Source organism: Apteryx rowi, unplaced genomic scaffold (genome assembly GCF_003343035.1).
Source record: "Apteryx rowi isolate R43461 unplaced genomic scaffold, aptRow1 scaffold_220, whole genome shotgun sequence".
Taxonomy (NCBI): Eukaryota; Metazoa; Chordata; class Aves; order Apterygiformes; family Apterygidae; genus Apteryx; species Apteryx rowi.
Genome location: NW_020448531.1, coordinates 1,132,858 through 1,148,204, shown reverse-complemented (window position 1 = coordinate 1,148,204; position 15,347 = coordinate 1,132,858). Strand labels below are relative to the sequence as shown.

Below are 15,347 nucleotides of genomic sequence, written 5' to 3'. Positions count from 1 at the left end.
TTGTGTTTGATCAGAGATTCAGATTCTCCTGCAGAGGGAGGTTTCCAGTCAGAATACTTGGCTATGCTTGTAGAGGATGAAGGAGAAGGAGAGCTTCCTGCTTCGTTTTACAGATTGGGCTTACTTTGCTTTATATCAGTTGTTTTCAGTGCTCTCTGGAGTTGGAGACTCTGACATGAAATACAGGTTGAATTCATTCAGCTCTTGTAGTTAAGAGATTTCTTCCTGCCTCTTGTAAAGCCATACCTAAGGTTGTCCTGTGTGCTAAAAATTAGATATTCTACCATACATATGATAGACTATGCTTGTTCAGGACTATAAAAGCACGTGGGCTGGAGTCTGTGATGGGAGCTCAAGGCAGATTTGTGGTTTCCATTTTCCCAGTTGCCACTTGACATAATTTGAAAGGAGGTTGAGACTGCCAAAGTACAGTAACGGGTATAATATCCCATGTATGGGCACAGTGAATCCTTCTGAAATACCATGGGAGTAGAGGTTTGTGAGTTAGGCATCCTTCTGAAGAATCTCACTGTTGCAGTGTGTCTCATCTCTACTCCCAGATAAACTGCATGGAAATCTTTACCGTAAATGGTAGAGAGTATGTGTGGTTACTGTGGGCAGACACTCTTAGATGACTTGACTGGTGGATAGTACATGATGTTTTGTCTTTATGAAATCTCTTTTCAGTACAGGACTTCAGCCACAGAACTGCCATGAATGAGTCATACAGCTGAATACATGAATGTACATTTTCAGTGACTGGATTTCCCATTTTCTTGCAAGCATTGCCCAAAACATAATCCCATTGCTGAAAGTAAATCTTCTTTTTGCTTAGTTACCTTCTCTGTGCCCTTTTAATTGTCTGTCTGAGAACAATGCAGGTCTCTGCTGCACCGTAGCTATTTGTAACTGGTGCTGTTGTTCCCCTTTTAATAACTTGCCTTAGAACCTTATCCTCTGCTCATACTGTTTCATCTGGTAAATATCTTGAATCTGTTAGCCCTGTCATTCCTCAGATAGTATTTGAATGGATGCGTGTTTATTTTTCTTTTGGCCAATACAAGCTGTTTATGAGAGTGCTCCAACTCCTGTTCTGCAACACCCTAGCAAAATTAATCCCAGGTGTGTGCACACAAACTGAAAGAACAAAAGCCTCCAGACAGTCCCTTTTACGAAGAGTTTGTGCAGTTTTGTCTGCTTGGGTTTGCAAAAGTTCATCCTGAGATTGATAACAAGCTGGATTCCAAAAGCACCTTCCTGAAATGTGATCTTAAACAAAGTCTAATGCAGAGGTGCTTTCCTGACCTACCTGTTTCCAGTTGCATTAATAAGATATTACCTAGACTTAATGTAAAAGCTCTCTGCTGTAGTACTGTTTCTATTAAAGAAAAAAAAAGGGGGGGGGGTTGTGAAGTTGCTGTTTAATAATCTTACTAATAGAACATTTAAGTGTGGGATTTTTTTGGAACCACTTTCTCATGCTATTTTCCAATCCCTTTTCTGTAAGATGGGGAAGAGGCTCTTACAGACATGTTGGAATATAGAAGAAATGAGGAACATACATTGCAAGGAGCTTCATTGTGGCAGAAGTCCCCTGATAAAGGCTATGTTCAGTATCAAGCTAATACATTTTTTGACTGTAGGTAAAACAGTGAGTTCACTTCATAGTACTCATCAAGACAAGGGCTTTCTCTAGCATTGTTGCCCTCTGCAATAGCAATGGCTAAGGTGGGTAAATGAGTTGGATTAGACCTACCAGAGCACCTAGACGTTGTAATGCGGAGTGTTGCAGCACTTTGCAGGCCAGGGAGGCTCAGGATCAAATCCCTTCTCTGCTCAAGGTGGTTCAAAATCTTCCCCATCTCTCACCTTTACTGTAAGACCATCTCAAAATATGCTTCAGTGATGTTCCTCAGTAGCAGACTTAGCAGCTGAGCTGTTTAGCTTTTAGCACTGTCACTAGAATTAATCACCTCCTGCCATACACTCCCAGTTTCTGTCTGGAGCTGCACCCTGGGCTTCTGGCTGTTTGGTTGTATGGCTTTAGGCTGTTCATGGGGGAAAATGCCCCTTACAAGGTAGAGTTTGGGCTCTTGAGTAGCAAGCTGTGTCTGTAGCTCAGTCAGATAACTCCAGCATAGCCATGTGGTGGGTTTTTTTAAGGTGTCAGCAAGGCAAGTATAAATTTCTGATATATTCTATCTAAAGCCTTGAACTCTGCCAACTCTAGTGGCTTGAGGTCCTGTGGCCAGATATTTGTGATGCACATGAGCTTCTCTAACCTGGAGGAGACTTCCGATGTGTTTTTTAACTTACTTCACAGTGATATAATGTTCCTGTGGATCAGTGGTCACCCCATATACCTTTTAAAATTGCTGTGATAAACTATATTTTGGTTTCTGAGGGGGAAAATAAATTTAGTCCTTCCACCTTGTACCTTTTCTTGCCCATGTTCTATAAACTTTAACTCTTCTTAGACATGTCAAATATGGCAATGGGATTGGTTGCCCATTTGTGAATTTTCTAAAATCCCATTAACTTACTGTGAAGCAGTAGATCAAGCTTTCACTGTGCATTTTCCTAACCTTTTCACATCCTCTCCAGAAGTGGCGGCTTTGGGAGCCAAGAGTGCCTTATAAGGTGTTTGACTGCTCTCAAACTCGGAACTGAGACTCAGCTTCTTATTTTTAGGAGCAGGTTGTGTACATCTGCCTCCTTGCTAAACATTCAGTGATACAAAGTTTTTTTGGGGTCAGTTTTAGCCTATTGGCTGAAAAAATGTAATTGGCTTTAAGGACAAAAAAACCCTACTCTCATAAGCTCTTTTCCTAAGTGTGCACATGTTTGGAGCAACTGAATCTGGCGTACATGTGTCTGGAGGGACACACAGCAGAGGCTTTCTGTTTTTACAGTAGTCCCTGGATCATTACTGTTAATGTAATACAAACTGACCTGACAAGGAAGATATTCTGGATCTGCTTTTGCTATCATATAAGCTGTTGCGGTTTTATTTCTTCTAATAACTTTGTTCAACAGTACTGCATAAACTCATCTGCCAGGCCCTTGCAACTTCTTAATTGAACTACAGTGTCTCTTTTCCAGCCCTCTATTCCCAAGAGTCCATACAAAGATATTTTCTGTCCTTGTCTTTTCACTGTGTCCTTACACTGGCTCTCCCAAGCATTCTGCACTGGTTATTCCTTGTCCTGACTTTCTTTTAATCCTATTTGACAGTTGTGTTCTGCTCCCTTGCCTGCCTTCTCTTCTGGTTGCTGGAGACGGTGTCTTCCTGTTCTCTCACCCTCTCACCTCTTTCCAAATCCTTGCTCTTCATGCTGCCTCTGCAAGACTCAACATCGTTAGTGCTTCAACAGCAGGGGGTTATCATCCAGTAAAAGCAAAACTTCTTGTAGTGTACAGCATCCAGACTCTGTTAACATTCAGTAGATGAATACGTTCTTGGACATTTCATTGGAGGATATCTTGGATGCTGCTAAATAAGACTTGTTAGGTCCCATTGGCTAGTTTCTGAAGAATAGGGCAAGATGTCCTAGTTTATCTGAGTTGTGAAGATTTTTAAAGCCAGTGAAGCAGAGTGAGCATCTCATCTGTTTTTCTTTTTTAAGCAATCCACCTTCCTCTCTCCAAGATAGTCTGGTGAGAGAATATAGATAAGCCACTCTTTTTTTTTTTTTCTTTCTTTCTTTCTTTTTTCTCTCTTCCCCCCCCAACCCCAGTTTTCTTAGCAGCTGATGCCAGAATTCAAAATTCTAGGGCAAAAAGGTGGGCACTAGGATTAATTTTTTTTAGTTCTCCAGTTGTACTTTCTAAAGAGAATGTCACTAGAAAGGAGTTTCTGGGATGCTGAGCAGCTGGACATATGCCATGCCCAAGGCTTTGACTCCTGCATGGAGAAAGTTGAATAGCGTTATCTGTGAAATGAGAGAAATCTTGCTGTTCTTTGCCTGGAGACATGCTTGAGTTGATGACCCAGGGCTGTACAAGCCTCTGTCCCTGCAGTGTGAAGGAAGGAAGCATCATATCCACTTGGCAGGTGGGGAAACTGAGGAACAGACTTGTTCAAATCTGCTCAGATGGTCAGCAGTGCAGTTGGGATTTTGTGCTGGACTTTCTGTCCTGTTGGCCGATGCAGCAGACTCTTCCTGGAGGTAAAGGCTCCTGAGGCTGCCAGAAGGGCTGGACACCCCCAGCGCTGTTGGAGGGGAGGGGGGCAGGGCAGAGCTTTATGCTTCCTGTCTTCAACTTGGCTGAGAGCATCTGTGATCACACCTGGACTTTTTTTTTTCCTTCTTTTCAGGGATGCTTGAATACGACCCAGCCAAGAGATTTTCAATACAGCAGATAAGGCAGCACAAGTGAGTGTTCAGCTTCTTCCTATTAGTCATTCTCTTTCTGCTTCTTATGCTAATGTACCTGTGCTATTGCTCTCACTCATTTTTCTTTTTGACAGCAGACACATGGAAGTCACTAGATACCCTTCCTCCAGCTCTGCTGGAGCTCTGGCAGCCTCTACTTGGCTTTTTTTTCCTCCTATTAGAGCATCCGGTTAAAGCATTTGAATTGCTAACCGGTAAATAATGAATGTGTTGAAAATATGTTTCTGGTGTGACTGGTTCTTGATAATTAAGGGTTTGGGATAACTTTGTTTCAGGGGCCAGCTAGTACTAATGGAGCAGAGGAACAGAGGTTCCTTTAAGGCTGAGTTATTGAAGTAGGATTTTTTTTTTAGTGTGTCTTTTTTTTTTTTTTTTTTTAGTTTAGGGTTTTTCTTTCTGGACAGTCTGAGAGAAATCCCTTGGTATTTGCTCCATGTGGGATCAGTATGTGGAGAAGTCTTCTAGGACAATGAGAAAATTTTTCTTCATCTCTTTAATGTCATACTGCTCCCTCCCCCACATCCTCCCCCTTTATCCTTGCCATTGTCAGAGGGGGAAAGGCCCCGTTATCTCTGAGGATTTTTTTTTGAACATGCTGCCTCTGAGCAGAGATTTCCTGGGCGGATAAAAGTACAAGAACAAAAAGCATTATAAGGATGCTTCAGCGCGGAGGCTGCATTAGCTTATCTCCTATTTGAATAGGAAGTGCTTCTGAGGACACGCAGAGCTGCCTGCTGGACTGCAGCTGCTCGGCAGAGGTCCTGCCTACAAGCTTGCCCAGAAAGCTTTTGGGAACCCTGTAAAAAAAAAAAAAAAAAAAAAAAAAAAAAAAAAAAAAAAAAAAAACAACCCAAGGCTCTGATCCTGTAAGGTGATGGGTCTGCTTTGCTTGTGCTGCCTGCAGGCAGCAAGAGCACTATTTTCTTGTCTTGTCTTTGTTTAAAAAAAAAAAAAGGGCAGTGGTAGCCATGTGCTGCCAGATGATGATCCCTGGTAGATGTTATGGCATCTGCAGGAGCCACAGAACAAAACCAGACAGGCTTGAACTGCACTGCCATTCTGCAGAGATGCAACTTCAACCTACCCCAACTAACATCAAAGCCGGGGCAGCACAGGTCTTAGCTGCCTGGTTAATTAGTTAAGCAGCCATGCTGACTCTTTTAATAGTAGCCAAACACTGTGCCTTGGTTGTTTCACTGGGTCTGGGAGGTGATAGGAGCAGGCACTTGCTTTACAAGAGCGCCTTTTCCCCACGCACACGCTTCCCAGTAATAGTGTTTCATGAAAGAGACTGCTTTGGGGATGGCCTCTTAAATGCTGCACGGCATTTAAAACACTGTAGAGAGCTGGTCTTTGGGACAATGGCTCCTGCTGTTATTGACTGTTTTCCCATCTACCACTGAGGACTAGAGTGCTCCAAGTCAGACAGCAAAGCACTGTATGCTTTTGTTGTACTTCTCGGTAAATGACTAGTTCTCCTGTTTGTTACAGCTAGGAGTAGGGTGGTGATCAGCTTATACACAGTCAAACTAGTGCTTTGTCAGTAAGCACTGTAAAGAAGCATGGCAGGAGTTAGCCTATAGAGCGGATTGGTAGGTATCAAGAAAATACTAAAAGCACTTAATTTCCTATCCATACTGTGGGTCCAGACACAGCAATGAATTACCCCTAAGCTTCAGGCAGTGCGGGTGTTTAAGTGTCACTATCTGCTAGGTATTTGAGCTAGTTATCCAATTCTGTATATACTTGATTTTTTTTTTTTTTTTTACTTCTCGCACGTGGCAATGAGCTTTTGCGTCAGCTTTGCCCAGCTGGAAGCAGAGAGGTTTCTCTAGAGACTCTGCATGCAGTTAGAGAGCAGGAAAAACTAGAGCATGCTTCTAGCATGGAGGGCAGTCACAAATATCCCATGCTATATAGCCACAACTTTCTTTCTAATTGGGCATGGCTGCTAGTGGTGTGGCTTTTAACATCAAAGCACCAAGAAAAGGGTTGAAGAGAGACTCTACCTGCCAGTACAGAAGTGTTTCCAAGGCTTAGTCTCTTATTAGTTTTCTGTGAGCTTAGCCAGTGCTTCTTAACAGGCTTTTCTCCCCTATTAGTAATTGCCTCCTTCCTCCTGCTGCGGCATCCTAATAATTACATCAAGCACAGCAGAGCTTGCAGCCTCGGGCTCTGGATAGGTCTGTCCATCTCCTCCTTGTGGAGGAGCATTGTGCTAAAGAATCCAGTGTTCAATTCTCTTGGCTTTTCTTTAAATAGAAGAGAAGCTTTGTCCTTAACTCTTACCCTGACTCTGATTTATTTAAAACTGAACAAAGCAGTTAAAGGGACAGCAGGTAGCCATCCAGATATTGTTAGAGGGCTTTTTTGGGAGTGTTTTAGTAAGAGACTTGATTTCTAGACTCCTTAGATTAATGGGGGTGGGGGGTAGTTATTAATGATTTAAGGTTTCTCCGCCCTCCTCCCTGTGTTGAGACATGGATACTAGACTATAGAAATATCAAGTGATTTCCCCAGGTTGCCCTGCTGAGATGGATATAGAACCTGGCTCAAACCAGAATTACCTGGTGCCCTTCCATACTGCTAGAAGTTTCTGTATGTTTTTGAGCTGATGTTACTGGTGATTTGCTCATATGGGAGCTCATGGTTCTCAAAGTGCACTGAGAAATCAGTGGGAACAGTCTTGGGCAGCGCTCTTCGTCCTGGAGCCAAACAGCGCTAGAACAAGGCTTGTGTCAGTGCTGCGAGAAGGGGTTGCATTCCCGTCCTGTGGTGAAGGGCAATGCCCTACCAAGGGAAGCATCAATAAGCAGGTGTTACCCAGCTGTGGAGCCTGGAGCTCAGGATCCATTCCCAGCTCTGCTGCACGCATGTTGGATAAACGGCTCTTGTTTCATCTTCCATAAAATGATATTTCTTGCTCTGGTAGTGGCAGCAAGCATAAAAGACTTAATCAGCAGATCAGGTAAAACAGTGAGGAAGTACTGAGTATTGCTCCAGTGAGCAACAGAGCTGCTGGAGACAGAGAAGGCCTGGTATGGCAGAGTGCGTAGTTATTCCTCGGCTATTTGATTCTGCCATTCCTTCCTCTATACTTCTGTCAGCTACTCCAAATTCTTTATTTCCCCCCTTCCCCCATATAGCAGCAGCCTCATTTGAAGAATTCTGTAGGAAGTCTGCTTAGTTTTATGTCTGCCAGCTGCCTTCCTCTTTTCTTCATCTGTACAGCTAAACTCTGGCATCAATTCCATGTTTCTGCATTTTGTTATAATTCAGCAGGACCAAGCTAACTTTGCTTAGCCCATTCTTTGCTTTCAAAGGCTTTTCAAGCCTGGTCAGTTTGTGCAGTGCAGACTTACTAGTTGTAAATCGAAATGGAACGAATTAAAACTCTCAGCCTGTCATCGAAGAGAAGTTATGAACTGCTAGAAGCTGACTCCTGAATTATAATGAAAGAGCCTTGAAAGCTGCTCTTCCCAGGAGGAGCTGCATAGGAGGATGCTCACTGAGAAACCAACACTTCTCGGTCATTTGCCCGAATATTTTGTACTCCTGGTTTTGGGGACAGTAGAGAGGTGCTGCCAAGAGCTGGGGACTCAGCAACCTTTCCCTACAGGTTATTCACTGTCTCCTCTCTACCTTGTGCTTTTGCTGAAGGGCTTAATGCTCGTAAACTGCATTTTGTAACTAATTCACTGACCCTGCTGCAGCACTTGAAGCTGAAGTGATGAAGTGGATGCAGAATTCTACCTCTGTCCCTTGTTTCCAAGGCAACCATCTTGCCTTCTTTCTCCAGAAGTGTCACACTTAATTTGTTCAGTCATAGATACGGTTCCAAGAGTTCATAGCAAGAAAGGGGAGACACTTCCACCTTTTATTGGTGGGAGGTGCAAATTAGCCTTCTAGGCTAGTGCCTCCTCCTGACCTCCTGGAGGGTGCAGTGCCAGCTTCCCAGATGCTCATGCTCACCTAAGAGATTCAGAGGGTGACAACTGGATGCTTTTCCGTGTTCAAATCCTGTGCACTGAAGCACTTGGAATCTACCTTTGTGTTGCCCCTGTAGATTCCTTTGCAGGTGCTGTGCATGCTTGTTGACTTGTGTGCCTGGATTCCTGGGAATGAGAGGGGTTTCCCTTCACTGCTGCTGGAGCATGTGTACTGATAGGCTTTTCCCATCTCTCCTGTATTAGTGGTGTCATGGTGTCGTGCAAGAATCTCTCCTCAGTGCAAGATGACAGAGGGGAAAGCACAAACTCTCCTCCTTTCCTTTCTTGTTTAGGCACCTGGGTTTTGCTTATTTCTCTGTGGTAGGCCCATGGGAAGGAATCTTTAGTTCTTCTACCCACGTTTTGCAAATTAATTTCATAATGCAACTATGTATGGTGTGTTAAAGGATTCAGTACCTCCATCTGTGCACAGAACACCGCACTTCTCTTGTGTGGGAGTCTGAACTGTGACCTCTGGGTCTAGCATCAGCTAGGGGAAAACTGTCTTTTTCTTAATTATTTCTAGTTTTTGATGAACCTGACTTAACATCAAGACACATTCAGGTTCTTATAGGAGTTGGAGCAATGACTGCTCTATGCATTTATTACTAGCATGTGTTGTCTTTCCCAGGCATACTGTTGTGTGCCTTCCACATCTGTCTGCCTGAGAACAGCTGAATGAAATTAGAATGCTGCTAGTCGTTGATGTGGTGATTGTGCCCTTCCAGTAAGCTTGAAGCCCCTTACATGATGTGATGAGAGGTGGAAAATCATTCATAATCTATCCTTTCTGGCAGGATGGAGACCTGCAACTTGGCATCTGGTTTCAGAGAAAATCATTCATATCCAAAACAAGCAAACTGAAATATTTGTGACCTAGAATGGGAAGTGAATTAGCCATAAGTATTTGGAAGCTGCAGCTGTGCTTACTGATTCTTATTTTAACCTCACTTATACCAGAACTTGAAAAGAGCAGAGTGATGACTTCTAATGTAATGTTTGAGCTTAGAAGCTGCAAACCAGACAGGCTCATTAGGCCCTGGTCTGCCTAGATTCACTTTTGTCATTCAGTCCTTGACCCTTGCTGTTTTAACTCCCTGTAGGTTATGGCAACCCTTCTGGATGCTGCTTCTTAACTGGCAGTTTAACTATTAATGCTCCTGCTACTGCTGCCTAGAGCTTCTGTGCTTCACAGCATTCTCAACAAGCTTGCAGAGTAGTAGGAAATACTCTTTCCCCTGCTATTGTTCCCTTCAGTCTGTTTCAAATTGCTGGGAGTGGCAAAGAAATGCTTCACAGACCACAGAGGAATCTACCTCTTCCAGAGGCTGTGTTCTGTGCAAGTGGCACTTCTGAGATCTGCGGAAACCTTTTCTCCCCCTTAGCTGCTAAAGAACCAGTCTGTTAGTACCAAGTAAATTGCTATGTTTGCTGTTCCAATGCAGTTTGCTCGGAAATCAGCAGTGAAATTGTTTGTGAATAAATGGTCAAATAGGGTGCTTTGTTAGAAGTATTCCAGTCCAGCCTGTGCTTTAATGTCGGTGATAAAGGCAAGGTGAGGGAGGGACATTCATCTTCTCTACATCACTGTCCAGTGGAATAGTTACACTGTGGGAGAGTAGCTGCTTTTTAGCATAGCCAGTATCCAGTAGCATCTTGAGCTGATTTAGGGCATTTGATGGAGCCAGTGGTCCTCAGCCGAACAGCAAATCTTTTCTTCATTAATAATGTCTCCAGCACCAGTGTAGAAAGCAGAATCCCTGTCCCTGCTGGAGAAATGCTTGCCAGGAAATACTCTGCTACTCCATACAGAATTGCTTGAGGCTCCTTCCAAGAGGTCTTTGATTTTTTTCTTAGAACTTCAATGAATTTCTCTTCTCACTCTACATCCTCATTACCATATATGCATATGCAAGTATTTGAAATCACCTCCCAGAGGATGGAATCATCTATGACTAGAGTATAGTGATTCAGGTTTCAGCTGTTAATAAAATCTATTTTTACTCTCTTGGTAAGTAGGACAGAAGGAAAGAACAAGGCTGAGCTAAAATACAGCAAAATAAAAACACTAGTTACTAGAGCTTCTAGTCTGTTTTCCTTTAAAATGTGGTTTTTAATGGCAGTTGTTCTGATCTTATTTATCTCATGTATTTCATTCTCCTGAAGTTCCTAGTATTTAGTTTAGTTCCATCTAGCTCCAGTGCCCCTGGCAAAAATAGCTGGTGGCTGTGTTGGGTCTTCTATTCCTGTGCTAGATAATCCTGCCAAGCTAGATGAGCCTAGGCTGAATTTGCTGTCTTGACAGTCATTTCCCTGATGAAAGCAGTCTCTCAAGGAAAGGAAATCAAATGATCAAATTAAGTGTTGTGTGCCATGCACATCTTAGCTGCTAAAGAACCAGTTTGAGGAAGCAATCAGCAGGATTTGCTAAAACTATTGGCCAAAATCTAGTTACGTTGGACATGCTGACTTCCTGCTAGTCTAGTAGCTAGGATGACCTCTTATTTGACTTTTGTATTGCCATCTTCATGGGCTAGAGGCCATACTTGACAAATTAGATCTGCATTCAGTTTCCTGTCACTTCCTAAAATATGTTTCTTTCACCATGGCTTCCAGTATTGCCATGGTAGGGCCACGGAAGAAATACCAGTAGACCTGCATCAATGCATAAGTGGAACATGCTAACCTTATAGCTCTTTGAGATGTTGTCTATCCATTCAGACTATAAGCATGGAAGGGGCTGAACACGATTCCTTGCATGACATTGACATGCTCTATGATTAACCAAAATAAATTTCCTGTTTAAAATTTTAGGATGTAGGGACCACTTCACATCACTGACTCTTCCTTGCTGCAAGTGGCAAGATGCTGGCTTCCTCACAGAGCAGTAGATGGACTTAAAAACTTAGTCACTCCAGAGAAAACGCCCTGAGGATGTGTTCTCAGATCTTGCTGAGAATTTAGTGTGAGACAGCAGGAAGGCTATTGTCATTCCCATGCAAGAGATCTGAATTTTGAGGAGTGTGGGTTTCTCAAGCCTTTGTATGATCATAGAACCTATGCCTACCCACAAGTCTCCAAGTCCCCTTTAGCTTCTCTGGAGGTGTTCACATTTCAGCGCATCCCTCCTAGAGAACCTCAGTGACAACCTGACCAGCCAGTGTAACTTCCCAAAGCAGGAAGGTTAGCATCCAGTGCAGTTAGCACTGGAATGAACTATTGCAGTGCTGCTGCATGGTTGTGGAGCTCAAATGCCATGGGTTGGAGCACTGACTTTGCAGTCCATGTGGGAAACTCCACAGCTGCCACTGCTCCTCTAAGGACCAGCTTCAGACTGTCTTCTGGGAGAGTTACCACTGCTTAGCACTTACAAAACTGAGCTGTCGTACCAAAAGCATAGATGCCACCAACTGTCCACCTGAAACCCTTCAAAAAGGAGACAAGAAATATAAGTCTGCCATTGAACAAGGGCTGGCATAGAAATGCAACTTTTTTTTTTAAACTGAAAGGGTATGAACAATAGCTTTTTTCCATGTGCGTGTGGTAGGGAGGAACACCTTTTTTCAAAGCCCACTTCAGACTGGGGAAAGGCAAGCAAAGAGTCTTCCCAGACAGACTTGAAGCTAACCCATTTTACTTTGAAATCATATTTGCTAATTGTGAAGCAGGGCTTCTGAATAAGGGTTGACTCCTCCTAGTTACATTTTTCATTTAGCTCCTAACTCCTTGCTTTTACTGGATAGTTTTATTAGAATGCTACTTTTTTTTAGGCCTACTGTCAAAGCAATGCAAGACTAGAACAAAATGATAATTATAACTCTTCTGTGCAGGAGGTGCATCCAACCCTTACTTCCTAAAATGAATTTGGAGCTAGAGTGATAAAAAACAGATGGCTCAGGTTTATAAGAGCTCTCTGGTGACTGGCTTCAACCTCTCCTCTGTGGTTACTAGCTAGAAGTTACTTGATGTCCCTGTGAACTATTGAGGGGGGGAACATTCGTCTCATATCAGGCTTATTTAGGGCAGCAGTTGGAGATAGGTCAAGAAGTAAATGTGCAGTGAGGTCATATTTTTAGATCTTCTCACTCTGCTTTTGAGGTGGGTTTTCAGAGACCTTAAGCTGATTCCTAAAGCTGCACCCTTTTGTGGTCTGAAATAAAATTCAGGAGAGGGAAAAGCCTTAGACTTCCTAGGCTAACTGCTGCAGTGAAAGAGTCTGAATGTCCCTTCATGCACGTAAGTGGCACCCACTTAGTGTTGCACTCACGTTAGTAAATAGTGCAGTTGGTCTGGTGAGGTTTGCTTCCTTTGTTACTATGCAAAGACCGGGAAGAATATGTCTTAATGTGACTTAACTGACATCCAATCCACAGCATAGAAGTAGGGTTTTAGTATCTGTGCCAATATCAGGCTGCTATTCAGAAGATGGTCCTGGCTGTGAGAGCTTTGATACTTTCTGTCCCCTTCCTTCATTTGGGATGACCCTCCAGGGCAAGACATAAGAAACAGCCTGATGATGAAGTGCTTCTGCGCAACAGCCCCCCTGGTAGCAAGGACAGTCGGCTGCTCAGCAGGGCAGACGCAAAGGCTAGCACAGCACAGTTCCTCTAGGAGGGGAGGGAGCAATTGGATGGCCAAAGCCTGAGCTTTTAATTCTTTAGCTATAGGCAGCTGATTCTCCCTGCTGGTGGGAGATCAGGATGTGTTGCAGGGGAAGCTAGGCCTTGTTATGGTGAGGGGAAGGTGTGTGGGATGGAAAGGCATGTCAGGTATCTGGGTCCTGGAGGAATGTTGCACCTGCATTCAAGAGAGGGTTGCCAGGGGTGCAGAGGCTCCAGCAGTACATCTGGGAAACTGTTTCAGTGCCAGCATCCAGCACTAATAAATGTCCCAGGGACAGGCTCGTGTTGGAACCCAGATATGAAAGCACAATAAAAATGTGAATGGCCGCCCATCTGGCTCCCGAGATACTGACATGATGCGAGCCTGTTGGATTCTTGATCTAATTAAGAAAAGCTTTCAGTACTGAGCTCCTTTACTGGGCAGATGGCAGTGCTATGGATACTGGTTTTAATGGTAATAGAAGTCCCTTGAGGCAGAGGTGGGATAAAAAGATAAAGTATAAAGCATCTTTGCTGTCATCTTGCTGAGAACTGCCTTTTCAAAAGAGTTTGGGGGTAGATACCATTCTCCTTAGACTTGCATTCTCCAGGTTTTCTTCTGTCTTCTCATGCTGCATTATCCTCAACTTTAGGGTAGAAGCAGAATTTTCTCCTTTTCTGTTTGCTTTGACGATACAACTGAAGGAGCTGTGGCAGCTCTGCTAATATGTTATGACCTAGAGGTAGGGAACAGTAGTTTTTCTTTGTCTCTCTGGTTTGGGCTTGAATTGGTGATGGGTAAAATGTTCCAGCGCTCTGTTTCCAGATCCTGAGCCATGCTTTTGTGGATGGCACACGCTCGAGGGTGTCTTGCAGTAGAAACCAGTATGCCAACAGCTGGGCGGACCCGTTAGAGTTTCTTAAATGGCAAAGCACCCACTAGTTGGAAAACCTTGAGGAGTGGCTTGCAGAGCTGTTAGTGTCCCTGCGGTATAGTCAGCAAGACCGAGGCTTGCCTTTCTTGAAATTTGCCTCCGTAGGTTATTATACAATAAAAACCTGCAGTGGCATAAAACTGTCTAGGAAATTTTCTACAAATGAAAGCTCCATGTAGCTTTGAATGTTGGGGTGGAATGGGAACCATCTCATACTAACAAGGATTTCCTTATACCTTCTAAAAGTGAAGCTGTACTGATGAAACTCTGCTCTTGGACTCTTTGCAGTTGGTTTCGTAAGAAACATGCTCAGGCAGAGGCTCTGGTCCCCATACCTCCCAGCCCGGAGACAAAGGACAGGTGGAGGAGTATGACGGCGGTGCCTTATCTGGAAGATCTGCATGGCTACAACGAGGAAGAAGATGATGACTTGTATGACATTGAAGATGATATCATCTACACTCAGGACTTCACAGTACCAGGTAGGAGAGAAGGATGCTGGGATAGACAGGGCAAGGGAGCATTTATTTTGTTTTGTCTTTCCTTCATGCCTGCTTAAAGTTTTTAGGAAAGGCTGTGTGATTTGAGCAAATCCTTTCAGCAGTTGAGGAGACTATTGATTATTAAGTGGTGTGAGTGACGCACAGTGTTTGAGTGAGCCATGATGCTCCGGATGTCTTGGTTCTTTATTTGATCAAACAGGATGCCCCTTCCTGTGTTACCCACATGCCAATTTCCTTCCTTGCATCCAGTAATAGCTTTTTTCCTGCTGGATTCTGTTGTTCAGCACACTTAATTCTTTTGGCCAGTTTTACTATACTATCTCTGAGTTATTTTGGATCACAGCCCTAAAATGACTCAGTGTTCAGAGTAGATGGCACATCTGGGGAAGAAGGGTGCTTATAGCCTTGCACTTTGGTTGAGACTTATTTTTTCTGCTCCAGTCTTTGTAGCTACTTCTTACAGAATTGCTTCTTTCTTTATTTGGGTTTTCCAATTGTTTTTAAAGTAAGCCAACTGGTAAGTACAGAATTTGGGGTGGAAGGATAGGTATGTGGATTTAACCATGCATTTTTTGCAAAGTGGTGAAAATCAGTTGTGTGGGTGTGTGTTTTTTCTGGCCTCTCTGTATCTATAAGCCACGTTAACTTGTGAGGAGAGGACTGAAGGGCATGTCCTTGGGAAGACATAAGGACAAAGACTGGTCGTCTTTGCAGTCATTGCTAGCAGTGGTACTAGCCAACTGAGGCAGTGTTTTTTGTCTCCCTGTCTATACTCCCATTTCCTAAATCCACACATCATAAGTTTATTAATTGCTCTGAAGTCTTCAGTGTGTTCTACCCTAGTTTTGTTGTTGTTGTTGTTTTGCAGGGGTTTTTTTGGAGGGAAGGTTTTAAGTACTATTTGTAGGGGTACTGATATACC

The 15,347-nt window shown here is 43.4% G+C and overlaps 1 protein-coding gene across 3 annotated transcripts in view; it reads left to right on the top strand.

The window, feature by feature from the left end:
* The window catches only part of STK11 (serine/threonine kinase 11), a 50,694-nt gene that overhangs the window by 24,751 nt on the left and 10,596 nt on the right, over nucleotides 1–15,347 (top strand). For all 3 annotated transcript variants that reach the window (XM_026064765.1, XM_026064764.1, XM_026064766.1), the window contains 2 exons: nucleotides 4,319–4,376; nucleotides 14,211–14,404. In XM_026064765.1, the coding sequence (XP_025920550.1) occupies nucleotides 4,319–4,376; nucleotides 14,211–14,404 (252 nt within the window). The remainder of the gene's footprint in view (nucleotides 1–4,318; nucleotides 4,377–14,210; nucleotides 14,405–15,347) is intronic.